The sequence below is a fragment of the Mobula hypostoma genome, chromosome 15, assembly GCF_963921235.1.
Source record: "Mobula hypostoma chromosome 15, sMobHyp1.1, whole genome shotgun sequence".
In the NCBI taxonomy this organism is placed as follows: Eukaryota; Metazoa; Chordata; class Chondrichthyes; order Myliobatiformes; family Myliobatidae; genus Mobula; species Mobula hypostoma.
In genome coordinates this window covers 69,969,736-69,997,651 of record NC_086111.1, presented here as the reverse complement: position 1 = coordinate 69,997,651, position 27,916 = coordinate 69,969,736, and the positions used below count along the sequence as shown (strand labels likewise).

General features: G+C 46.0%; 1 protein-coding gene across 3 annotated transcripts in view; it reads left to right on the top strand.

The window, feature by feature from the left end:
* The window catches only part of LOC134356953 (plexin-A1-like), a 462,148-nt gene that overhangs the window by 280,063 nt on the left and 154,169 nt on the right, over positions 1-27,916 (top strand). For all 3 annotated transcript variants that reach the window (XM_063068230.1, XM_063068229.1, XM_063068231.1), the window contains exon 10: positions 13,298-13,498. In XM_063068230.1, the coding sequence (XP_062924300.1) occupies positions 13,298-13,498 (201 nt within the window). The remainder of the gene's footprint in view (positions 1-13,297; positions 13,499-27,916) is intronic.

Here is a 27,916-nt window from a genome sequence, read left to right as displayed (position 1 = left end):
GATCAGGGGTTCCCAGCCTTTTTTTATGCCATGGATTCTTACCAATAACAGAGGGGTGTGTGGACCCCTGGCCTAGATCCTATCCTTCTGTCTCTTGCCCATATAAGAGCCTCTTAAACATACACGCTGTGGCCGTTTCATTAGGTACAAGAGTGGAACCCGGCGTGGTCTTCTGCTGCTGTAGTCCGTCCACTTCAAGTTTCAATGTGTTGTGCGTTCAGAGTTGCTCTTCAACACACTACTGTTGTAACGTGGGTTTACCTGAGTTACTGTCACCTTCCTGTTAGCTTGAACCAGTCTGGCCATTCTCCTCTGACCTCTCTCATTAACAGGGCATTTTCACACACAGATCTGTTGTTCACTGGATGTTTTTGTTTTTCACACCATTCTCTTCATCTTGATATTTATTGCTTATGTATTTATTATTATCATTTGCTTTTTCATTTTTGAATTTGCAGTTTCTTTGCCTGCCCTGTTGGGTACAGTCTTTCATTGATTCTGTGACATTTCGTGTAATTACTGTGAATGCTTGCAAGAAAATGAACCTCTGGGTTATATATGGTGACATATGTACTTTGATGATAAATTTACTTTGAACTTTGTTGTGTGTGAAAATCTCAGTTTCTGAGATACTCAAACCATCCTGCCTGGCACCAAGAATCATTCCACAGACAAAGTCACTTAGGTCACATTTCTTCCCCGTTCTGATGTTTGGTTTGAACAGCAACTGAGCCTCTTGACCATGTCTGCATGCTTTTATGCATTGAGTTGCTGCCACATGATTGGCTGATTAGATATTTGCATGAATGAGCAGGTGTACAGGTGTACCTGATAAAGTGGTCACCAAGTGTAGTAATTGCTTCTGATGTCACTACCTCTTCTGGCAATACTTCCGGATATCAAACAATCTCCGTGCAAAACAACTTACCTCTTAGATCTCATTCCATATGACATAGGAGCAGAATTAGGCCATTCAGCCCATTGAGTCTGCTCTGGCATTCCATCGTGGCTGATCCTGGATCCCATTCAACCCCATACACCTACCTTCTCACCATAACCTTTGATGCCCTGACTAATCAGGAAACTGCAGTTGTGGCAGGGCATTGCACAGATTCACCATTCTCTGGCTAGAAAAAATCCTCCTTATCTTTGTTCTAAAAGGCTACCCCTCAATTTTGAGACTGTGTCCTCAGTTCTGGATACCCCCCACCATAGGAAACATTCTCTCCTCATCCACCCTATCTAGTCCTTTCAACATTTGATAGGTTTCAATGAGATGCCCATGAATTCTTCTAAATCCCAGTGAATACAGGCCCAAAGCTACCAAAAGCTCCTCATATGTTAACCCCTTCATTCCTGGAATCATCTTCATGAACCGTCTCTGGACTCTCTCCAATGACACTACCTCCTTTCTGAAATACGGAGCCCCAAACTATTGACAATACTCCAAGTACGGCCTGACCAGTGTCTTATAAAGCCTCAGCATTGTCTCCTTGCTTTTATATTCTATTCCTCTTGAAATAAATGCCAACATTGTATTTGCCTTCTTTACTACAGACTCAATCAGTAAACTAACCTTCTGGGAATCTTGCACGAGGACCCCCAAGTCCCTCTGCACGTCTGATGTTTGAACCTTCTCCCAGTTAGATAATAGTCCACACTATTGTTCCGTTTTGCAAAATGCATTATTGTACCTTTCCCAACACTGTATTCCACAACCCCATACCGTGTTGCTTTTATTACCTGTGTGCTGGCTTTCTGTGTTTCATGTGGGAAGGCTCCCAACATCCCTGTAGCTTTCCGCCATCTTTCCCCATTGAAATATAGTAGCCTTTTTTCCCAAGTAAGTAATTTCATATTTCTCATATTGTGCTCCCTTTGCCAGCATTTTGCCCACTCACTTAATCTATCAATATCTCTGTAAACTGTTTGTACGCTTTACACAGCATGAGTTCCCACCCACCTCTGTATCATTTGTGAATTTGGCTTCTCTCTCTTTCTATATCTTTGTCTCTATCTCCTTCTCTCTCCCGCTCTTCCTGTACCCTTTTCTCCTTCTCTCCCTCTACTCTCTCTCGCGCACACTCCCACATTCTCTCTCATTCTCTCTTCATATTTGCCTCTGTTTCTCTTTCTTTTCCCTCTCTCCTTTTCCTTCTCTCCCTCTTCCTTCATGTCTCTCTCTCTCTCCTTCCCTGTCTCTCCCTTTGCCTATCTCCTCCTTCTCCTCTCCGTCTCCCTCTGATGTTGGAATCTGGATTGACTACCTCGATGCTCAGCAGATCAAGCAGCTCCTGCGGAGGAGACATGGACAGTCGACATTTCAGCTCGAGACTCTTCAGCCTGAAACAGTTGTCCATTTCCCTCCCTTTTGACCTGAAACATTGACGGTCAATTTCCACCCTCAGATGGTGCCTAACATGCTGGGTTCCTCCAGCACCTAACATCTTCCTCTGTATCCATCTCATTTTGGGATCTCCAACACCATAAGCACTTATCTTGCAAATCACTGTTCCAGTACAGCTTTGTCGAAAACCTTTCTAAAAAAAATCCTGAAACGAAGGGAGGTGACCTTTCACCTGTCCTTATGACTTGCCCTTTATTTCTGGTTCCCAGTCTTGACTTCCTCGAACTTTCATCCCACTATCCCACCCACCGCCTTCTTATTTTGGCTTCTTCTCTCTTCTGATGAAGGGTCTCGGCTAGAAATATCGACTGTTTATTCCCCTCCATTGATGTAGAGCTCCTCTAGCATTGTGTGTGTGTGTTGGCCAAGGCCAGCTGCCCTGTGTGGAAGTGTTGTTTTCAAATTAGGATCCCTTGCATTAAAGCGGCCTCTCCTTGGGGAGAAGCTGACGTTTTCCAAAGGTCAGGCGTTAACAAGGATGCTGCAATTAAATCCACATGACCCCACAGTCTCAATTTTCCCTTCAAAACATTCATTAAAATATCAAGCCTTCGGGAAGAAAGGTAAAAAAAAATGACAGCGCAAATATTGAACACAATGGAGCCGCTCAGCAATGTTGCTCCTGACCACATACATGTGCAGAGAGATTAATTTATATTTTTATCTTTCTCCTCTCATTCTTGGCTCCTTTGAGCTGCTAAAGCAGTGACTCACTACTTGTAAAGTTCAGTCGCTATGGAAAATGTCCCAAGTTTTCAGTGATTTTTTTAAAAATCCCTCTGCTGAGTATCCATTCCAGGCAGGCAGGCAATGCCTAGCTGCTCACCCACCACAGGCATCACACTCTGAGGATGTCTGATCCAACGTCTGCTGGTGAACCCATGACTACTTTGCAACACACACAAAATGGTGGAGGAACTCTGCAGGTCGGGCAGCATCACCCTCTGGTATGCTGGGGGAGGGGGGCTACTGCACAAGATTGAAGTAAGTTGCAGAAAGTTGTAAAGTTGGTCAGCTCCATCATGGATACTAGTCTCCATCGTATCCAAGACATCTTGAAGGAGCGGTGCCTCAGGAAGGCGGCATCCATCATTAAGGACCCCCATCACCCAGGACATGCCCTGATCTCATTGCTACCATCAGGGAGGACGTACAGGATCCTGAAGGCACACACTCAATGATTCAGGAACAGCTTCTTCCCCTCTGCCATCTAATTTCTGAATGGACATTGAACCAATGAACACGACCTCACTATTCTTTTTTATTTATTTCTATTTTTGCACTGCTTACTTTAACTTAACTATTTAATATACGACCTGGCTGGTGGCGTAGAGGCATCAGTGTCAGACTTCGGGGCGAAAGGTCCCGGGTTCGAATCCAGCTGGCTCCCCTGCACGCTTTCCATCCGTGCTGGGTTACAAGCTGGTGATCTCTTTGGAAACTCACCCGGCAGAAGGCAATGGCAAACCACTGCTGTAACTTGCCTCATACGCGATTCCCCACTACGTCAGAGAGGCGCGGAGGGAAATCGTCCGCTAACCGGAGAAACTCCGGATGTGACGTACCTTTCCTTTTATTTAATATACAGATATATATAGATTAGATTAGATTATGAGGACATGCAGTCCTCTTTTATTGTCATTTAGTAATGCATACATTAAGAACTGATACAACCGGAATGATATCACAGAAACACAAGACAAACCAAGACTGAAAAACTGACAAAAACCACATAATTATAACATATAGTTACAACAGTGCAAAGCAATACCGTAATTGCATTAAGAATAGACCATTGGGCATGGTAAAAAAAAAAGTCTTAAGGTCTCTCGAAAGTCCCATCATCTCATGCAGACGGTAGAAGGAAGAAAAACTCTTCCTGCCATGAGCTTCCAGCGCCGCAAACTTGCCGATGCAGCATCCTGGAAGCACCAGACCACAGCCGACTCTTGAGTCCGTCCGAAAACTTCGAGCCTCCGACCAGCCCTCTGACACCGAGCACTGAGCACCATCTCTGCCGAGCGCTTCGACCCCGGCCCCGGCAATAGGCAAAGCCGAGGATTCGGGGCCTTCCCCTCCGGAGATTCTGGATCGCACAGTAGCAGTGGCAGCGAAGCGGGCATTTCAGAAATTTTTCCAGGTGTTCCTTCGTGCTTCTTCGCGTCTGTCTCCATCAAATCAGGATTGTGCACGGTACCTACTTAACAAATACCGATATCATTTCGGAGCCGCCACGAGTGCTGCGTCGCGCCACCATCTTCTCCTCCCCTCCAATACAAATTGTAATTCAGCTTTTTTCTACAAAGTTTGTACATTTATCATATATTGCATCGTACTGCTGCCACAAAGTTAACAAACTTCACGACATATGCAAGTGATATTAAACCCGATTCTGATTCTATCAATGGAAGTGAAGAAACAGTCGATGTTTTGGGCAGAGAACCTTCGTCAGGACTGAAAAGGGAGGGTGGTGGGAGGAGCCAGAATGAGAAGATGGAGTGATGGGGAGGAATGCTAGATAGGGGAAACTGTGTGAGGGAGAAGGTAGGTGGGATGAGCTGAGAAACTGGGAGGTGATACATGGAAGAAGATGGAATCAGACAGAAGATGATAGTGGACCATGGAAAAAAGGGAAGGAGAGGAGGCACCAGAAAGAGGTGATGGGCAGGTGAGAAGAGAAGGGGAAAAAGGGGATTCAGAATAAGGAATGTGAAAGGGGGGGAGGGGGGAGATGCATAAATTGATGTTCATATCGTCAGGTTGGAGGCTGCCCAGATTTTGCTCCTCCAACCTGAGAGTGGCCACATCATGACCTTAGAGGAGGCCGTGGACCGATATGTCAGATTGGGAATGGGAGGTGGATTTAAAATGCATAGCCACCAGTAAATCACCTGGTCTCACCTATCACCTGTAAATCACCTGGTCTCACCTATCACCTGTCTTCTCCCCACCTTCTTATTCTGGCTTCTTCCTTCTTCCTTTCCAGTCCTGATGAAGGGTCTTGGCCAGAAACATTGACTGTTTATGTGCATACAGTTACAGTAGATTGATAAATAAATAGATCATGAATAAATAAATACATAATGTTAAAGAGGAATAGTGAGGTTTCTTTGTCCTGTCCCCTTCCTTTCCAGTCCTGATGGAGGTTCTCAGTCTGAAATGTTAACTGATTCCCCTCTATAGATGCTGCCTGACCTGCTGAGTTTGTCCAGTATTTTGTGTGTGTTGCTCTGGATTTTCAGCATCTGCAGAATCTCTTGTGTTTATAAGTTACTATTTGGCACTACTTATTTATTTTTTGCATTTCTCATTGCAACATTGCTTCTGTTATGTCTTGCACTGCTTTGCTGCTGCAAAATGACAAATTGCATGACATCCTGTATGCAGTGATAATAAATCTGGTTCTCATTCTGAAAGAGTTGACACAGAGTTTAAAAAACATATCTGGTAATTGAGTTCAAGAGCCGTGAGGTAATGTTGCAGCTCTATAAAACTCTGGTTAGATCACAGTTGGAGTATTGTGTTCAGTTCTGGCCACCTCATTATAGGAAGGCTGTGGAAGCTTTAGAGAGAGTGCGGAGGAGATTTATCAGGATGCTTCACAAACAAGAGAAAATCTGCAGATGCTGGAAATCTGAGCAGCACACACAAAATGCTGGAGGAACTCAGCAGGCCAGGCAGCATCTATGGAAAAAAGTACAGTTGATGTTTTCGACCCGGAATGTCAACTGTACTTTTTTCCATAGATGCTGCCTGGCCTGCTGAGTTCCTCCGGCATCTTGTCTGTGTTACCAGGACGCTGCTTGGATTGGGGAGCATGCCTTCTAAGTGAGCTGGGGCTTTTGTCTTTGGAGAGGAGAAGCAAGACCTGATGAAGAGGCTTGGCTTGAAGTGTCGACTGTGTTCCTCTCCCTGGATGTGCTGAGTTCTCCCAGTGTTGTGTACCTATCTGACAATAAGTAACTGATGTACTAGATGAGAAGGATGTCATAGAGGGGTGGAATTACTTGGTATGAAAAGAGACCCTTTGGCCCATCGAGGCTGTGCTGACTATTCAACCACCAGCTTCTCGTAAACCTTTTCCACCTGACAAGTATCAGAAATACTGAACGAGAAGGACGCCAAAGTGCCTCAGTGCAGCAAAATGACCTTCGGCCCATAATTGCTGTACTGACCATTAAAGCACCCCTTTACACCAATTCTACATTTATCCCATTAAGTTCTCCCTACACTGCCCATAATTGCACCCCCCCCACCCACCAGATTCCTCTTCTTCTTCGTCTAAGGCGGTTTAAACAGTATTAAGGCGCTTTACCGTCACCTTCTGAAGTGTGGGTCAGGATATCTAAATCCTGTATATTTATATTTGTATCGAGTCTATAAAACAGACCTGCGCTCTTAACAAACTGCACTGTATATTTAAAGCAGAGTTCAAAAGTTCAAAATAAATTCATTATCAAAGCACACACGTGGTCACAGGGGAGCGTGTAAACTCCACGCAAGCAGCGCCCCGAGGCAGGATAGAAGCCAGATTTCTGGAGCTGTGACGCAGTGGCTCTGCTGTCCCTGCGAATCACAGGTCCCACCGTCCCTTCGACCCCAGTGCAGCCTGCCTGGCTGCTAGGCTGTGGAGACCCAGGGAATTGGCCTCAGTACCACTCAGCACAGGAGTGGGGAGTTCCTTCCATGTGCCCCCATTGGAAGGGCGATAAGTTTAAATTTAGAAAAAATTAGAAGTGATATTTTTGATCCTTCGGTTAAATTTGAAGAAACTTGGAAACCTTTTATACAACAATTTTCATATGATGTAATCTGACCTTTCCGAATCTTTTTTTTTAACTTAAATTATATGAATAGAGGAGCGGAGTTGACGACATTACTGAACGTGTCTGATTCAAGATATTGGTCTAGCCCTGTTTTGTTTTGTTTCTTTTTGGGTTTTTTTTTTCTTTTTCTTTTGGGGATTTTTCTTTGTTTATATTTATATATTTTTCTTTTTATTTCTTTTTTTTTATGACTAATTTCATTATGAGTTTGGCAGTCTATTATACCTATGTTACTTAAAATCCTTTTTGTATATGCTTATTAAGATTATTCCAATCTCTTTGTATCAACTTTGTTATTGAGTTTATAATTTTGAAAATTAATAAAAAGGTTTAAAAAGAAAGAAAGAAAGGAAGGGCAATGAAATACCTCTCACTTCTGAGGCGGAGTTTGCAGACCCCAAACTCCGCTCCCTCTCTGGAGCACTGAGCAAAGAGCTGATGGTGCCGAGCTGTCAGGGGTGTGATCTGCCCATTGAGATGTGGGCTGTAGGGCTCATGAGTGAGCAGTCTAATTCCATTTCAACGCAGAGTAGGAGTGCTGTATTACCGCTCCTGCTAATACTTACCCAACATTTCACATCCCGTTCCTTACACCCCGCTACATGTGGGGGCTTTCTGTGCGCTGTCTGCTCAGGCACAGAACAGAACAGGTGGGTACCTGGACCAGGAGCTGGCTGGTATCCAGTTGCCATGGATACCAAAACCTCTCAAACCATGACATTGTAGAACGATCTGACCTGAATAATGATCCAATACACAGTTCTGGAATTCCTTCCCTGACCCTCTTTTTATCTCTCTCTTGATGTCTGTCTCACTCAGTCTCTCCCTCACTCTTCTTCCCTTATCTCTCGCTCTGTCTCTCTCTCTCACCCTCTCTTTCTCTCTCACTGTCATCAGCCTCTCTCTCTCCTTCCCTACCTCCCCTCTCTCTCCCCTTCCCTCTCCCCTTCCCCTTCCCCCTCCTGCTCCCCCTCTCCCCTCTCCCTCTCTCTCCCCAGTTCTCCCTCCTCTACCCCATCATCCTTCTCCCTCTCCCTCCCTCCCCCTCCCCTATCTCCCGCCTCCCCTCTTCCCCTCCCATCCCCCCTCACCCCCTCCCCTCTCCCTTCGCCATTCCCTCTCACTCCTCTCCTCCCCATTCCTCTCCCCTCCCCCATTCCTTTCCCCATCCCCCTCCCTCTCCCCCTCTCCTCCCTACTCCCTCTCTCCCCCCGCTACCTCTCTCTTGTAGGTGAAAGACGAAGAGGGCCGAAGTAAAAGGAATCTAACAATGAGAGAGGACAGTGGACCGTGGGGACTTTTCTTCACTTCCCCTGGCCTCATTGACCTACCCATAACTTCCCTCTAGTTCCCCTCCTCCTTCATTTTTTTCCATTGGTCCACTCTCCTCTCTTAACAAATTCCTTCTTCTTTATCCCTTTACCTCTTCCACCTATCACATCGCAGCTTCTTACTTCATTCCCTTTCCCAAACCCATATGCCTTCCCCCTCACCTGACCACCCTTCGGCTTGTACTCCGTCCCCCCGACCCCACCTTCTTATTCTGACTTCTTCCCCCTTTCTTTCCAGTCCTGATGAAGGGTTTCGGCCCGAAACATTGATTGTTTACTCCCCTGCATAGACGCTGACCTGCTGAGTCTCTCCAGCATTCTGTGTGCACAGCTCTCGATTTCCAGCATCTGCAGCATCCCTTGTGTCCATGATAGCGTTAGGCATTCAGGGGTGCGATGCCTTGTGGAAAGGGTGCCTGATCAGGAGCTGACAGTGCCGGGTGAGAAATCCTGATAGTGAGGGTGACTGCGCTTTGTAAGAGGTGTGAGGTGCAGAGAGATGGGAACAAGAAGAGAGATCAGGCGGAGTGTGGAATGTTACTCTGACTGGAAAGCGAGGAGGAGACACACAGAGGAGATGCACAGGAATACGAAGCAGCCATCACATTGGTGCGATGAACCGCAGATAATTATTTCCAAAAATATACCTCTGGCAGCGAATCTACAGTCGTTCAATTGGGACTTCATCTCCGTCCATTGCATCGAGCCGTCACTCACAATATGTCAACGTCAGTAATGTTTCCACCTGAACCACCGTGTCACTGAGAGATTTGAGAGGCGTAACAGTATACCCAGCCACGATGGGGGGGAGGGGGGAGTGTGCGAGCACAGTGGCTAAATTTCGGGACCAGCATGGATTCACCAGCTTTGGGCCAGCACACAGCAAGGCAAAATCCACCAACTTCTTCACTTGGTCGTCAAGTTGTTCAGCAGAGAAATAGACCCTTCGGCCCACCACATCTCCTACTGACCCTCATGCATATCCATACTAATCTGGCTTGCATGCAATAATTCCATATCACTCGATGTTCTGCTCATTCAGTGGCCTGATCAGGTGCCTTTTCAATGTTGTTCCTGTTCCTGCCTCCACCACTTCCTCTGGCAGCTCATTCCAGAGAGGATGCGAGGGATTTACACTTTGGAAGGACAAACTCCAAGGCAGAGTACAAGGTAAATGGCAGGATAATTGGTAGAGTGGAGTAGCAGAGGGATCTGGGTGTACATGTCCACAGATCACTGAAAGTTGCCTCACAGGTGGATAGGGTAGTTAAGAAAGCTTATGGGGTGTTAGCTTTCATAAGTCGAGGGATAGAGTTTAAGAGTCGCGAGGTAATGATACAGCTCTATAAAACTCTGGTTAGGCCACATTTGGAGTACTGTGTCCAGTTCTGGTTGCATCACTATAGGAAGGATGTGGAAGCATTGGAAAGGGTACAGAGGAGATTTACCAGGATGTTGCCTGGTTTAGAGAGTATGGATTATGATCAGAGATTAAGGAAGCTAGGGCTTTACTCTTTGAAGAGAAGGAGGATGAGAGGAGACATGATAGAGGTGTACAAGGTAATAAGAGGAATAGATAGAGTGGATAGCCAGTGCCTCTTCCCCAGGGCACCACTGCTCAATACAAGAGGACATGGCTTTAAGGTAAGGGGTGGGAAATTCAAGGGGGATATTAGAGGAAGGTTTGTTACTCAGAGAGTGGATGGTGCGTGGAATACACTGCCTGATTCAGTGGTGGAGGCAGGTACACTAGTGAAATTTAAGAGACTACTAGACAGGTATATGGAGGAATTTAAGGTGGGGGGTTATATGGGAGGCAGGGTTTGAGGCTCGGCACAACAATGTGGGCCGAAGGGCCTGTACTGTGCTGTACTATTCTGAGTTCTATGTTCTATGGTCTCCCTACCATCTATCGCAGACATTTATCTAGAGCGCTGCGTACGAAGGGCCCTTAGTTCTATCAAGGATCCCACCCATCCATCCAACATCCTCTTTGACATTCTGAGATCAGGAAGGAGACTCCATTGCATTAAGGCAAGAATGGAATAGGAAGCAGCTTCTTCCCTCAGGCCGTTAAGCTTCTGACCTTCCTGCAACGTCGTATTCGAAGTGTCACAGGATGATTTGTTCTGTACCTTACAATATTTAATTTATGCACTTTACTTTGTTTATCTATGCGTAATTCATTTGCAGATTTAATTCTTATTTCCGAAGTTATCACGTGTTAAGTGTACGAGTGTGCTTTACACCCTGGTCCAGAGAAACTCTGTCTCGTTTGACGGTATATGTGTACGTAGTTAAATGACAGTATGAATTAGTCTTTGTGAGAAAGAGTTACCACTCAGATTGCCTTCAATTCTCCTACCTCTCACTTTAAACCTATCATTTGTTCATCACAACGTGTTGTTTGATGTAGGTGATCACGATCTTTCCACGACCATGATTGTTCTTGGCAAATCTTTGGTGACATCGCCTTCTTCTGGGCAGTGTCTTTACAAGACGGGTGACCCCAGCCATTATCAATACTCTTCGGAGATCGTCTGCCTGGTGTCAATGATCACATAACCAGGACTTGTGATGTGCACCAGCAGCTGATACGACCATCCACCACCTGTTCCCACGGCTTCACGTGACCCTGATCAGGGGCTGAGCAGGTGCTGCACCTTGCCTGAGGGTGCCCCGCAGGCTAGCGGAGGGAAGGAGCGCCTTACACCTCCTTTGGTAGAGACGTATCTCCACTCCACCAACCAACTTAAATCTATACCCCTCTCTTTTAGACACTCCTACCACAGTGAAGCACTTACTCCCCCCAGGGTCAAGGGCAGCTTTTACAAGAGTATCGAGCGGTCCCCTAGCACATTAAGAGGGACTGTTGACCTGACTATCTATCTTGTGACCTTGCACCATATCTCTACCTACATTGCACTTGTTCAGTGACTGTTGCACTTTATTCTGTATTGTTACTGTTTTACCTTGTACTACCTCAATGTACTGTGTAATGAACACTGTGTCTGTGAGAACAGTATACAAGACAAGCTTTTCACTGTATCTTGGTACATGTGACAATAACAATCTAATTCCAATTCCAATAAACAGGCTCTGTTTAGAGTCAGAGGGTCTTGCAGAAGGACAGCACAGAAACAAGCCCTTTGACCCATCTAGTCTGTGCTGGGCCATTTCAACTGCCTACTCCAATCGACCAGCACCAGAACCATTACCCTCCATACCCCTACCATCCATGTACCCATCCAAACTTCTCTCAAATGTTGAAATTGAGTTTGCATGCACCATTTGTGCTGGCAGCTCGTTCCCCACTCACAACCCTCTGAGTGAAGAAATTCCCTGTCATGTTTCCCTTAAGCTCTTTCCCTTTAACCCATGATCTGTAGTTGTAGTCCCACCCAACCTCTATTGAAAAAGCCTGCTTGCTCTTACCCTATCTCTGCCCCTCATAATTTCATATACCTCTATCGAATCTCCTCTCAATCTTCTATGTTCCAAGGAATAAAGACCTCCTATTCAATCTTTCCTTATAACTCAGGTCCTCCAGATCTAGTAACATCCTTGTAAATTTTATCTGTACTATTTCAACCTTATTTACATCTTTCCTGTAGAAAGATGACCAAAACTGCACACGGTACTCCAAATTAGGCCTTGCCAATGTCTTATACAACTTCAACATAACACCCCATCTCCTGTACTCAACACACTGATTTATGAAGGCCAAAGTGCCAAAAGCTTATTGGAAAGCATAATTCTAACCGCTATGCTGCCACATGATTCTTTGTATACAAGGCCCTAGTTTGCTCACAATGTTCCAAATGTGGTTTGAAGGACATCGTATCAAGGGTCAACTTTATTTCATATACATTTACATGTTTTAGGAACTTGCTGTGATGTGTTGGTCAGGGTGCGACATGCAACAAAGAACAACATTTAACAATTCTAAAGAATTAAGAATTATCTATAAAATAAACTTAGTGGTTAAAGTATGGAGATGGAATAAAATGTGCATAAGTATATAAATACCGTCATGTAAACAGCATTGTAAAAAGTGGTTTCAAGTGTTTATAGAGCAGTGGCTGAGGTAATAGTTAGAGAGTGGTGGTGGTGGCTGATTGGAATGGTTGATCAGATTAACTGCCTGGGGGAAGAAACTTGTAAAATGGTGTGAAGTTTTTGTTTTATTAGTTGTATTGTTACAATTATAATTGTTGTAAAGCCTAGGCAGCACATACTTATGTTTCAGTCCTAACCACATGAATGCGAACATTGCAATTTCCTGCTCTTGTTGTTTTGTATCGACATGCAAATGAATATGTGATGCACAGATATCATGTAAATGAAGGGTGGGGCCATGCAAATGAAGGGCGGGGTCATGCTAATTGAAGGGCGGATCATGCTAACGAGGGGCAGGGCCTTGCAAACAACAGCAGGGCAAAAAATTATTAAAAATCAGAGCAGACCTGATGGGTCAAATTGTCTAATCTACTTCAATGTCTTATGTATCTTTTAGACCACAGGTTGCCAACCTAGGATATACGGACCCCTCAGATAATGATAGGAGTCTGTGACATAAAAAAGGATGGGAACCCCTGGTGTAGGACAACATGGGGTGTGTGATAACATGGCTGGAAGGGGATGGGAGGCTTCAGAAAGCAGGCAGTACATTGACTGATGGCTTCAGAAATGAGAGTGATGCATTGACTGATGGCTCCCTCTTCCCTTCACAGGACTGCCCGCAGATTCTCCCCTCCACGGAGATCTTCATCCCGGTGGGAGTGGTCAAGCCGATCACGCTGGCCGCCAAGAACCTACCCCAACCTCAGTCAGGCCAACGGAGCTACGAGTGCATCTTCAACATCCAGGGGACCGTGCACCGCGTGCCTGCCCTACGGTTCAACAGCTCCAGGGTGCAGTGTCAGAATACCTCGGTAGGGACGCAGGGCTTGAACTAAGGGTGCAGGGTGGATTGTTGTCTTTCTGTCACATGGTGCTCACACCCAGTGAAACGTTTGTTGTGTCAATTGGAAAGAGGAGGGAATATGCCACCGGGCGACTGACAGCAACACTACAGTGTGTGGGTGGGCGGATAGTTGGGTTTTGGAGGTGTTGCCATGATGAAGTTGCAAGACTCATCCCCAGAGTACACTCGTGTACACACAAGCGTATGCCCAGGTACACGCACACAGACGGACCTACGCCCACGCACATGAAAGGCCTTGTCTCCCGGAGTGAGGATGGGGCTGAGGGGCTGAATGTCCTCGCACAGCCTGCAGGTAGCCCACAAAGGTACAGGCCCAGATGTGCTAGCACCCTCCATTAAGGAGCATTCAAAGCCCCGGTTCCCACAGGGAGATGAAGTACATGGGGAGGATATTGCATTCTTGGCACAGGGACTAGAAACAAATAGACCTCAGAGGGTACTGATTTCTGGACATCTTCTGTGCCAGGAATGATCAGTTATTTGTTTCATTACAAGCCGGATGGATTTGCAGTTGGCTTGCCCACAGCAGGTAGAAGCTGGTAGTAGATGCAGCATATTCTGCCTGGAGGTCAGTGACCAGTGGTGGTCCTCAGGAATCTGTTCAGGGGTCACTGCTCTTTATGAGATTTATAAATGACTTGGATGAGGGAGTGGAAATGTGGGTTAGTAAGTTTGCAGATGGCACAAAGGTTGGAGGATTTGTGGACAATGTAGAAAATTGTCGTAGTTTACAAAAGGACATTGACAGGGCGCAGAGTTGGGCTGACAAGCGGCAGATGGAGTTCATTCCAGGAAAATGTGAAGTGATTCATTTTGGAAGGTTGAGGTTGAAGGCAGAGTACAAAATTAATGGTAGGATTTATAACAGAGAGATCTTGAGATTTGCATTCAGTGATCCCTCAAAGTTAATAGGGTGGTTAAGAAGGTGTCTAGTGTGTTGGCTTTCGTTAGTTGGGGAATTGAGTTTAACAGCTGCGAGGAAATGTTGCAGCCACACTTGAAGTATTGAGTTCAGTTTTGGTTGCTTCATTATAGAATGGATGTGGAAGTTTTAGAGAGGGTGCGGAGGCAGTTTACCAGGATGCTGTCTGAATCGGAGACCAGGTCATATGAGGATAGGTTGGGCAAGCTGGTCTCTTCTGTTTGGAGTGAAGGAAGATGAGAGATCCTGCTATTTTACTTTTACCTTCCCACTCTGTTGGACCCAGTACCAGGAGTTGGTCCTCAGTGTCGTTAGCCAAGAGTGAAAGCCGGTGTCTGAACCCACCCCTGTGTCCTCACCCTCTCCGGCTGGCCTGACAAGAGGGAAGCCGATCGTTCTTCTGAACAAGGACTGGCAGAGAGTTTGTTGGGGGGGGGGCGCGTGAGGGTTCAACAGTGGTACAGTGTTGGCAGGAACAATGAACTCGCTGTGGGATTTGTGTGGTTATGTCTTATCAAGATATCCAGAGTTAATGATTGGGTTCCTGCCGTGCCCTGAGCAGAGTGCATCGCTCGTTGGCATTCACGACGTGGGGGCGGTGGTGCAGGATTGTTTCTTTGAGTTGATCTCAGCACAATACAGCTGGCTGATTGCTTCTTTCCACAATAATACACTGCTGCTGTGTCAATGCTGCTTTAGAAAGGGATTTGTGTCTGCTTATTTCTCCTCCAAATAACGACGGAGCCTGTTGTCTATCAGGACTGTGCAGTCATTTACTGAGCCACACACAACCCTCTTGTCATCTTCTCCTTCAGCTCACCAGACTGCCGGCTGTAAGAATCCAGCGTATTATTTTCCCATTTGTTGCCGGCTGTTGTCTGTTCTTGACGTGTGTGTATGTGCGAGTGAGACCTGCAGGTCTTGACAGGCCAAACATGACGCAAGTCCATGAATGTCCAGCAATTGCAAGGCTCTAGAAGACCCAGTGGTGTGTGGGTGGGTGAGCAGGGAGGTGAGGCGAGGTCCCTGGGGTGGGATGGGCCCCAATCAATGGGGTCACCGCTTGGGATTTGGTAGAGTTTCAGATTTCTGAATGCTCCACGAACCCATGAACACTGTTTCACCATCTTGCTCTCTTTTTGCATTACTTACTTTTTGTAACTTGTAATTAAAAAAAAATTGCATTGTACTGCAGCCAGTGTAACCGTTAGCGCATCGCTTTACTGCGCCAGCTGGAAGATCTGGGTTTGATAGACCCAACACTAAGACAGACGGTCTCTCACTCTCTTCTCCTGAGGGAAGATCCTCTCCCTCGATTCCGGATGGTGCTGGAGCAAGGTTTAATCAACGTGGATTGTAGACTTGGACTCTTAACTCAGGTTTATGATGTGTTCTAGTTATGGTCGCACTTTTTTGTTCCTACTTTTGGGCGATATTTGAATCGGGGCGGCCTGCAGATTACAAACACTGAGCTGAACTGAACTGAAATGTGCCTTGTGATTTTGCGTTTTATATTCTGTGTTTCCACTGTGTTTCCTTTTTGTGGTCGTTTGTGCAAATATTTTGTACGTGGTTTGGGGGGTTTTTCTTTGAACAGGTCGGTTCCATGGTGTTCCTTTGTTTTGTGACTGTCTGTGGGAAGACGACTCACAGGGATGTACGCTGCATGCATACTTGGATAATAAATGTATTTTCAATCTTTGATTAATATAGCGTAGTATGAGTCCTTCAGCTCATGATGTGCCAATCTTGTAACCTACTGTAAGATCAATCTAACCCTTCCCTCCCACATAGCCCTCATTTTTCTATCATCCATGTGCCCATGTAAGAGTCCCTTAAATGTCGCTAATGCGTCTGCCTCTAACCACCACCCCTGGCAAGTGTTCCAGTGCTCGCCACTCTCTGTGTAAAAAAAAAGACCTACATACAATATACCCCTTATAGTTTAAGCTTCAAGTTTATTGTCATTCAACCATGCACATGTATACTGCTAAATGAAACATCATTCCTCTGGGGCCAGGGCGCAAAACACAGTCACCCACAGCACGTATAATTATGATCCAGCACATCATCATAACATAAGAACATAAGAACATAAGAAATCGGAGCAGGAGTCGGCCATCTGGCCCATCGAGCCTGCTCCGCAATTCAATAAGATCATGGCCGATCTGACCATAGGCACATCTCCACCTACCTGCCTTTTCCCCATAACCCTTACTATGCAAAAATCTATCCAACCTTGTCTTAAATATATTTACTGAGGTAGCCTCCACTGCTTCATTGGGCAGAGAATTCTACAGATTCACCACTCTCTGGGAAAAGCAGTTCTTCCTCATCCCCGTCCTAAATTTACTCCCCCGAATCTTGAGGCTATGTCCTCTAGTTCTAGTCTCACCTACCAGTGGAAACAACTTTCCTGCCTCTATCTTATCTATCCCTTTCATAATTTTATATGTTTGTATAAGATCTCCTCTCATTCTTCTGAATTCCAGTGAGTACAGAACCAGGTGACTCAATCTCTCTTCATAGTCTAACCCCCTCATCTCTGGAATCAACCCGGTGAACCTCCTTTGTACCACCTCCAAAGCCAGTATATCCTTCCTCAAGTAAAGAGACCAGAACTACATATCGCATAATCTTTCCACAACCATGATTGTTCTTGGTAATGTTTCTACAGAAGTGGTTTGCCATTGCCTTCTCCTGGACAGTGTCTTTACAAGGTGGGTGACCCCAGTCATTATCAATACTCTTCAGAGATTGTCTGCCTGGCGAACTGTGAAGTGGATGGGCTACAACAGCAGAAGAAAATGAACATACATTCCATGGCTGATTTATGAGGTACCGGAAGCTCCTCATAAAGTGCCCACTGAGTGTACACGTGACAATAAGTACACGTCTGAATCTGAAGCAGTGGTCACATAGCCAGGACTTGTGATCTGCACCAGCTGCCCATACGACCATCCACCACCCACTCCCATGGCTTCACGTGACCCTGATCGGGGGCTAAGCATGTTGTCCAAGTCCCTGAGTGGCATGGCTTGAAAATTGATACATTGACATAAATATGTAATATTTTAATTATCTTCTATTAGTTTTTATAAGCTTCTATTTGGTCTCCCTTCAGCCTTTGCCACTTCAGGGAAAACAACCCTAGTTTGTCCGATCTCTTGGTATCACACTTTTCCTCCAATCCAAGCAATATCTCGGAAAACCTGTCCTGAACCCTCTGCACATTCTCCACATTCCTGGGGACTAGAGCTGAATGCAAGGGACTTGCCAAGGCGTCGAAGGGTGCCAGTGAGCGGTCTGGGGTCAGAGCCTCTATCATTAAGCAGGGGGTTATCTTAAGAGGAATCAGTGACTTTGGTACCCAAACTTTTTCCATGTCACACAGCAACAGGGCAGGAGGTTGATTTGATAAACAGTGAACTGTAATCTCAGGCTTAGCTTGCTGTGAACACAGGACCCATGTTCAGATAATGCCCGAGATGAATGCAGCTGTCAGAAATTGGCTGTACGATTCTCAAAAGGTCTTTTATGAAGGATCTTGTGGCATTCCTGTCCCTCCGTGGATGGCTGCTTCATTCTTCGAGCCATTCAGGGAATCCCAGTGAAGCTGCTTTAGACCAGCACCATCTGTATTAATACATCACTGACCTTTGCTAGGGCTCAGTTACCTAATTGCAGCTCCCCCAAGGTCTCTTGTGTTCTTTTGATTAGATGGTAAATACATAATTAAATATTGATTCATTGTCATCTGTCACCTGATTGAACAGGTAATTTTAACTTGCTCAGTATTCTCGCTGAATGTTCAGGGTATAAAACATCCCCATGTGCCGGGCCTTGGTGCATTGGAGTGGGAGATTAGTACTGCTTCAGATTCAGACTTGTACTTATTGTCACGTGTACACTCAGTGGGCACTTTATGAGGAGCCTCCGGCACCTAATAAATCAGCCGTGGAATGTGTGTTCATTTTCTTCTGCTGTTGTAGCCCATCCACTTCACAGTTGGACGTGTTGTGCGTTCAGAGATGCTGTTGTGCACACCACTGTTGTAAGACGTTGCTGTTGAGTGGCCGTTGCTGTCTTGTCAGTTTGAAGCATTCTGACTGTTCTCCCTCCGACCTCTCTCGATAACAAGGTAGTTTCACCCACAGGAGTATCGCCTACTGGATTTTCTTTTTGTTTTTCGCACCATTCTCTGTAAACACGAGAGCCTGTTGTACATGAAAATCCCAGAAGATCAGCAGTTTCTGAGATAGTCAAACCAGCCCGTTTGACACCAACAATCATTCCATGGTGGAAAAGAATAGAATAGAACTTTACTAGAACTTAGTTCAAGACAACGAGATTGTGATGCTACTCCTATCTGTGTGAAACAGATAAATGCATGCGTTACGGCTGAATTTTTTTAAAAAGTCCCAAACAAGTGACTTTAACAGTCCATAATACTCAAAGGCCATTGGCAAGCAAGAATGTAGCATTATTCAGCTGCACAACCAGAACATCCCTTGGGAAGAAACTGTTTTTAGTCTTACTGTCTTGGCTAAGATGTTTCTGTATCTCCTACCAGATGGCAGGAGATTGAACAGACAGTGTCCGGACGGGATGGACCTTTAATGATGTTATGAGCATTAAGAATTGTAGATTGTCTCTAGGTCTGGTAGTTGAGTCCCAGTGATGTGCTGGGCCATCCTAATCACCCGTTGGAGCACTTTGTGATCTGTCTTGCTGCAGCTGGAGTACCACACTGTCATTCCAAATGTCAGTATGATCTGTATCGCACATCGATAAAAGTTGGCCGGTAGCTTTTGAGGCAGATTAACTCTCCTGAAGCACCTCAGGTGGTATAGTCGCCGTTGTGCCTTCTCTACTATCGAAGTTGTGCTGATCACATTTATTCCCATTCTGATGTTGGATCTGAACCACTGGACCATGTCCGTGTGCTTTCATGCATTGAGTTGCCGGCGTTTCATCGGCCGATTAGATGCCTACATGAACAGGTGAACAGGTGCACCTAATAAAATGGTCACTGATGTGTTGATGTACATCATGGTCACCAGCCCATCAATGTACTGAGTCCAGAAGTTGGGTTGTTATGTTGAAATTGTATGAGGCCTAACTTGGAGTATTGTGTGCAGTTCTCTGACATTAAATGTACCTTTTGAAACCTTTGCGTTTTGGTCACCTACCCTCAGAAAAGATGTAAATTCGATGGAAAGAGTGCAGAGAAAGTTTACAAAAAGTTGTTGCTGGGTCTTGAGAATCTAAGTTGTAGGGAAAGGTTGATGGGTGAGGAGTTTATTCCCTAGGACAGTGAAGATGGAGGGGAGATTTGATAGAGGTATACAAAATTATGAGGGGTATAGATAAGGTAAATGCAAGTGGGCTTTTTCCTCTGAGGTTGGGTGAGACTGCAAGAGAGGTCATGGTTTAAGGGTAAAAGGTGAAATGTTTAAGCAGAACATGAGGGGGAACTTCTTCATTCAGGGTGGTGAGAGTGTGGAATGAGCTGTCAGCAGAAATGGTGGATGCGGGGTTGATTTCAACACAAGCAAAATTTGGATGGGTACATGGAGGGAAGGGATATGGAAGGCTTTGGTTTGGGTGCATGTCAATGGAACTAGGACGGTTAATGGTTCAGCACAGACTAGATGGGTCAAAGGCCTGTTTCTGTGCTGTGGTGCTGTATGACTATACTGTGAAGTTTGTCTCTTGTGTCCAATCAAATCAAAAAGGATTGGGCCAGGTCGCCCACATATGCTGCCAATCTTCCATAAGCCCCAAGACATAGGAGCAAATTTAGGCTATTCTGCCCATTAAGCCATCTGGCACCAATATAGCATATTCACAATGTACTTATGCTAACCCGTATGTCTCTGGACTGTGGGAGGAAACCAGAGCACCCAGAAGAAACCCACACAGTCATGGGGAGAACGTACAAACTCCTTACAGACAGTGTTGGGAATTGAACCCGGACAGGTGATTGCTGGCGCTGTAAAGTGATGCACTAACCATTACAGTACCGTGCCACCCCACTCTGGAGTAACAGAGTTACATAGAAACATAGAAAATAGGTGCAGGAGTAGGCCATTCGGCCCTTCGAGCCTGCACCGCCATTTATTATGATCATGGCTGATCATCCAACTCAGAACCCAGCCTTCCCTCCATACCCCCTGACCCCTGTAGCCACAAGGGCCATATCTAACTCCCTCTTAAACATAGCCAATGAACTGGCCTCAACAGTTTCCTGTGGCAGAGAATTCCACAGATTCACCACTCTCTGTGTGAAGAAGTTTTTCCTAATCTCGGTCCTAAAAGGCTTCCCCTCTATCCTCAAACTGTGACCCCTCGTTCTGGACTTCCCCAACATCGGGAACAATCTTCCTGCATCTAGCCTGTCCAATCCCTTTAGGATCTTATACGTTTCAATCAGATTCCCCCTCAATCTTCTAAATTCCAACGAGTACAAGCCCAGTTCATCCAATCTTTCTTCATATAAAAGTCCTGCCATCCCAGGAATCAATCTGGTGAACCTTCTTTGTACTCCCTCTATGGCAAAGATGTCTTTCCTCAGATTAGGGGACCAATAATGTTATATAACATCGAAACACCGACATGCCTATGCTGACCAGGGTGCCGCTAGAGATGACCCAATTTGCATGCATTAGGCCAAAGGTTTCTTCCGCAAAGAGTGGTGGAAGTAGTAGAGCCATTGAATATGTTTAGGGTAGTGGTCGATGGAATCTGGACAAGTGAATGCCATAGGCAGCTGTGGAGGCTAAGTATTTATGTATATTTAGTGAGGAGGTTGGTAGATTCTTGATTGGTCAGGGCATAAAGGGATACGGGGAGAAGGCAGGAGATTGGGGCTGAGAGGAAAAATGGATCAGGCGTGGTGAAATGGCAGAGCAGACTCAATGGGCCAAATGGCCTAATTCTGCTCCTGTGTCTCATGGTCTTACGGAATGGGAGTGGAATGTTATCAGCGTTAGGCAGGAATGCAGAGTGGTGGTTGAAGTCAGGCTAGCCTTGATCTTCAGCATATAGCAATCCACCAGTGGAGCCAGCAGGTCTGGCAGTGGGATTGATGGTTGTCTGGGTTGAGACCCTGCATCAGGTCCTTGGTCTTGTGTAATCTATGGAATTCATTGCCTTGGAGTCCAAGTCCTTAAGACCATAATACACAGGAGCAGAATTGGGCCATTTGACCCAGTGAATCTGCTCCGCCATTCGATTATGGACGATTTATTATCCCTCTCAACCCTGTTCTCCTGCCTTCTCCACGTCACTTTTGACACCCCTTTCTAATCAAGAACCTATCAACCTTCGCTTTAGACATACCTGAGGACTTGGCATCCACAGCTGCCTGTGGCAATGAATTCCACAGATTCACCACCCTCTGTCTGAGGAAATTCCTCCTTGCCTGAAGGAGATGTCCTTGTACTCTGTGGCTGTGCCTTCTGGTCCTAGACTCTCCCACTATTGGAAACATTTTCTCCACATCCATTCTATCTCAATCTTTCAATATCCAATAGGTTTTCGAGAGCCCTACTCATTCTTCTAAACTTCAGTGAGTACAGGCCCAGAGCCATCAAACGCTCCTCATATGTTAACCCTTTCATTGCCAGGATAATTCTTGTATCCCCATTTCCAATGCCAGGACATCCTTTCTTCGATGTGGGGCCCAAAACTGCTCATAATAGACATTGGGCATATTTAAAACATTGGATATATTTAAATATACCCAAACCATTGGGTATATTTAAAGCAGAGGTTAATAGGTTCTTTATCAGTACAGGTATCAACAGTTTCAGAGAGAAGGCAGGAGAATGGGGTTGAGAGAGAAAATAAATCAGCCATGATCAAATAACAGAACAGACTTAATGGACTGAATGGCCTACTTCTGCTCTTATGTCTTTTGGTTTTATGGTTCCTCTACCCCTTAGTTGAATGTTTATTTAATCTTGGTTGGCTGGTAGGTTGAGTCAAAATTTTTGGCAATATTTCCCAGTAGTCCCCGTTTGATCCTAGCCTGCAAGTGTTCAGAATCCACCCTGTGCAGTCCTTGTGGTGAGGAGCTTCCAAATGTTCCCACGTGCCTGCAGTTGGAAAGCGACTGCACGGTACTTGGTGAAGAGAAATTTCTTCACCTGGCAATATGTGCTCTGCAGCTGTGACACTGTGGTTTGGGGTGAGATTATTTACAATCAGGAACCTCTCTGAGACAAATTGAATACATCTGAGAGTCTCTTAGCAGCATCATGGGTAGTTCTGTCCTGGTGAGCTTCTCCATTGTCGAACAGTTGCTGGAAGAGCTTCTCTTTTTACAGAAAGAGAATTTATTAACATAGAAACATAAAAAAAACATAGAAACTTAGAAAACCTACAGCACAATACAGGCCCTTCGGCCCACAAAGCTGTACCAACCGTGTCCTTACCTGAGAAATTACCTAGGGTAATTGAAAGTGAAATTATTAAAACAAAGAAGTCATGCCAGCAGCTACATTTCGTTATGGAGTTTCAGGAGATTTTGTACGTCATGAAAGACCCTAGCAAGTTTCTACAGATGTACTGTGGAGAACATTCTAACTGGTTGCATTATTGCTTGGTATGGAGGCCTCAATGCACAGAATTGGCACAAAACTACAGAGAGTTGCAAAGCTCCAAGGTGGGCACCAGCCTCTCCACCATCGAGCACACCTACAAAAGTTGGTACCTCAGGAAAGAAAGCATCCATCATTAGGGACCCCCACCAGCCAGGGCATACCCATTACTACCATCAGGGAGAAGGTACGGGAGGCACAGCATTTTAGGAACAGCTTCTTACTCTCTTCCATCATATTTCTGAATGGTCCATTAACCCATGAACCACTATTCCCCTTTGCACTATATATTTAATTTTTTTTGAAACTTAGGGTAATTGTTATGTCTTGCACTGTATTGCTGCCCCAAAACAACAAATTTCACATAAAAGTTGCTGGTGAACGCAGCAGGCCAGGCAGCATCTGTAGGAAGAGGTACAGTTGACGTTTCAGGCTGAGACCCTTCGTCAGGACTAACTGAAGGAAGAGTGAGTAAGGGATTTGAAAGTTGGAGGAGGAGGGGCTTCCCTTCCTCCACTATCAACTCTGCTCTTAAACGCATCTCCCCCATTTCACGTACATCTGCTCTCACTCCATCCTCCCGCCACCCCACTAGGAATAGGGTTCCCCTGGTCCTCTCCTACCACCCCACCAGCCTCCGGGTCCAACATATTATTCTCCGTAACTTCCGCCACCTCCAACGGGATCCCACCACTAAGCACATCTTTCCCTCCCCCCACTTCTCTCTGCATTCCGCAGGGATTGCTCCCTACACGACTCCCTTGTCCATTCGTCCCCCCCATCCCTCCCCACTGATCTCCCTCCTGGCACTTATCCGTGTAAGCGGAACAAGTGCTACACATGCCCTTACACTTCCTCCCTTACCACCATTCAGGGCCCCAAACAGTCCTTCCAGGTGAGGCAACACTTCACCTGTGAGTCGACTGGGGTGATATACTGCGTCCGGTGCTCCCGATGTGGCCTTTTATATATTGGCGAGACCTGACACAGACTGGGAGACCGCTTTGCTGAACACCTACGCTCTGTCCGCCAGAGAAAGCAGGATCTCCCAGTGGCCACACATTTTAATTCCACATCCCATTCCCATTCTGACATGTCTATCCACGGCCTCCTCTACTGTAAAGATGAAGCCACACTCAGGTTGGAGGAACAACACCTTGTATTCTGTCTGGGTAGCCTCCAACCTGATGGCATGAACATTGACTTCTCTAACTTCCGCTAATGCCCCACCTCCCCCTCGGACCCCATCTGTTACTTATCTTTATACACACATTCTTTCTCTCACTCTCCTTTTTCTCCCTCTGTCCTTCTGAATATACCTCTTGCCCATCCTCTGGGTCCCCCCCCCCCTTGTCTTTCTTCCCGGACCTCCTGTCCCATGATTCTCTCGTATCCCTTTTGCCTATCACCTGTCCAGCTCTTGGCTCCATCCCTCCCCCTCCTGTCTTCTCCTATCATTTTGCATCTCCCCCTCCCCCTCCAGCTTTCAAATCCCTTACTCACTCTTCCTTCAGTTAGTCCTGACGAAGGGTCTCGGCCTGAAACATCGACTGCACCTCTTCCTAGAGATGCTGCCTGGCCTGCTGCGTTTACCAGCAACTTTTATGTGTGTTGCTTGAATTTCCAGCATCTGCAGAATTCCTGTTGTTTGCGACAACAAATTTCACAGCAGTTTTGTGCAAAAGTCAGGCACATGAAACGTATCTAAGACTGCACATTATTGTAGTAATTTTACGTATTATACTGTACAGCTGCCGCAAAAAAACCAAATTTTTGGAGTGCTGATAAACCTGATTCTGGTATGGGACTCTATTGTGGGCTGAGAATGGAAAGGGGGCAACGAGAGTGGAATCATGGTTGGGAAAAGGGGAAGGGAGGGATGGAGGTAGTGGGAAGCACCAGTGAGACATTCTGCAATGATCAATAATCCAATTGTTTGGCAGCAGGTGACCTTGCCTGGAGTCTCAGAGCTGGGTGTGCCTGCACCTGCGCCACCCCCACCCTCTGACGATCCTCCTCTGCCACGTGTCCCACACCCCTCCCGCGGCACTCCACCCTCACCATTCCCAGCATCCTTTGTTCCCACCAGATTTACAAACTCGTTCTCCGCTCCATATTGACAAATACAGCACTGTGCAAAAGTCTCAGACACCCTAGCTCTAAAACCTTTGCACGGTACTGTATGTCAGTGGTAATAAATCTGAATCCGAAAATATCTTTGTAGATCCAAAGCTAATTATCTACATCGCCTTGGTGATAATGCTCCTAATGTTCTGTCAGTTGTGCCTTTGTTACTGTCATTCTCCGCCGTGAGTCAGCCTGTTGGTGATTTGAGTTTTCCCTGGGCACCAAAGCCATGCGGACTCTCCAGCGCGGTACCGAGCCAGCGATGCACTCTCTTTTCCTTACCTAGTTAAAGGAAGGCTGTGCTGCTCACCCAGATGGGCATCACACATCCCAATGCAGGTGGGGGGGAGTTTTGTTATACCTACCCAGATGCAAGACAACGTGGAGGAACAGAGTGATCTTGGGTTCCAAGTCCACAGGTTCCTCAAAGCTGCCGTGCAAGTCAAAAGGGTTGTCAGTGAGGCGTGTGGCTTGCTGGCCTTCATTAGTTGCGGGATTGAGTTCAAGACCCTCGAGGTAACACACACAAAATGCTGGAGCAACTGGGCAGGCCTGGCAGCATCTATGGAAAAGATTAAACAGTCAACGTTTTGGGCCAATACCCTTCTTCAGGGGAGAGTTGGTCAAGATACACAAAATTCTAAGGTGTATCGATGCGGTAACTGCAAGCAGGCTTTTTCTGCTGAGGTTGGGTGAGACTAGAAGTAAAGGTCATACGTGAAATATTTAAGGGGAACCTGAGGGGGAACTTCTTCACTCAGGGGTGATGAGAGTGTGGAAGAGCTGCCAGTGGAAGTGGTGGATGCAAGTTTGATTGCAACATTTAAGAGAAGTTTGGAGAAGTTCATTGCATGAATGGGAGGGGTGGGGAGGGTTGTAGGTGCAGGTCGATGGGGCGAGGCGGAATGGCAGGTAAGCACGGACTAGATGGCCAAAGGGCTTGTTTCTGTGCTGTCGAATAGAATAGAACTTTACTGTCATTGCTCAAGATTGGTGTCGTACTGTTGTACTCTATGACCCTGTAATTGTACCTGCCTCTACAGCTTCCAATGGCAGCTTGTTCCATATTTCCAACGCCCTACATTGACAACTCATGAAGTCGGCACATTTTGACCTTTTGAGATTGCGAAAGGCATTTTGCATATGAAAGGCACCCTAAACACAAAAGATTCTGAGATTCTGGAAATCTAGACCAATACATACAAGCTTGCTGGAGGAACTCAGCAGGTCAGGTAGCATCTATGGAGTTGAATAAGCCGTCTGCGTTTTGGGCTGAGACTCCTGTGAAGGGACTCAGCTCGAAACGTCAACTTTTTAATTCCTCCCCATAGATGCTGCCTGACTTGCTGAGTTCCTCCAGCATTTTGCATGTGTTACTCTGAAAGCCGTCCAAGCAGCTTTACAGTTAATTGCCCCAGGCATGGCTAGCATCGGTAACCTGTTCCAATTTGCTTTCTACTGATTGGCTGGTTGCCCCAACTCAGAACTCCGAAGCCTCCAGTCGCGTCTCTCTGTGGAACTGCAAGCTTGTGGTGGTTGGGAAGGGTACGGGCAGCAGATTGGATCGTTACTCCGAGCCTGAGATAAGCTGCTGAATCTCTTGCTCATGATGATCTTGACAGCTTTGTGGCCACCTTCAGCAAGGCCAGATTGCTGCTTGAAATCAAACTTAATTCTGAAATTCTAGCTCCAAAGGTCAGCGCACCAGACCTGGTACCAGATAAGGAAAAGAAAACTGATCTGGGTCTGCAGGTTCTCCCTAACTACACATGAAGAATAAACCTTTGGACAGTGGCAACTTGCAAAGATTCCATCCCACTGTCAAGTGTGTTTATCAGGACACATTGGAATAATAGGATTTGGACTCAAATCAAAGTCAAAGTAAATTTTATTATCAAAGTACAGATCTGTCACCACAGACAACCCGCAGATTCATTTTCCTGTGGGCATACTCAGCAAATCTATGGAATAGTAACTATAACAGGATCGGTGAAAGATCAACCAGATTGCAGAAGAGAACAAACTGTGCAGATGCGAATATAAATAAATAGCGATAAATAACAAGAACATGAGATAATGAGATAAAGAGTCCTTAAAGTGAGGTCATTGGTTGTGGGAACATCTCAAGGATTGGGCAATTGAGTGTAGCTGTCCCCTTTTATTCTGGAGCCTAATAGTTGAGTGGACAGTAATCCTACGGAACTGTGGTTCTGAATTTCAGCCATGTAATCATCTGGAAGAGCAAAGGGTTGCTGGGCTGATTTATAGGACAGGACAACGCAGGATCAGGCCACTTGGCCGATTCTGTCCCTACTCACCATGATGCCAATTTAAACAGTGGAGGTCTGTACCCCTTCATTCTCTGCCTGTTCAAGTGTCTGTCAAAGTGCTTCTTAAACGACGTTCTCGTAGGTGACTCCACCACTTCACCCGGCAGCCCGTTCCGGGCACCCTTCACTCTTAGGTAGGCATGTAAGTGATGGGCCAAATGGTCTCATTCTGCTCCTATATCTTATGGTCTGAAACTGAGAGAGAGTGGGTGAATATGGACACTGTTCAGGCAAAAGTGATTCGGTGTCATTAGCTCAATTAATATGGCACAGTATGGGAGGCCAAAGTGCCTGTGTCGTATTGTTCTGTGTTAATATGGACCCTGCCCCCTGCCCCCTGCCCCCTGCCCACAGGTAAGATGGACACCGTATCCACAACC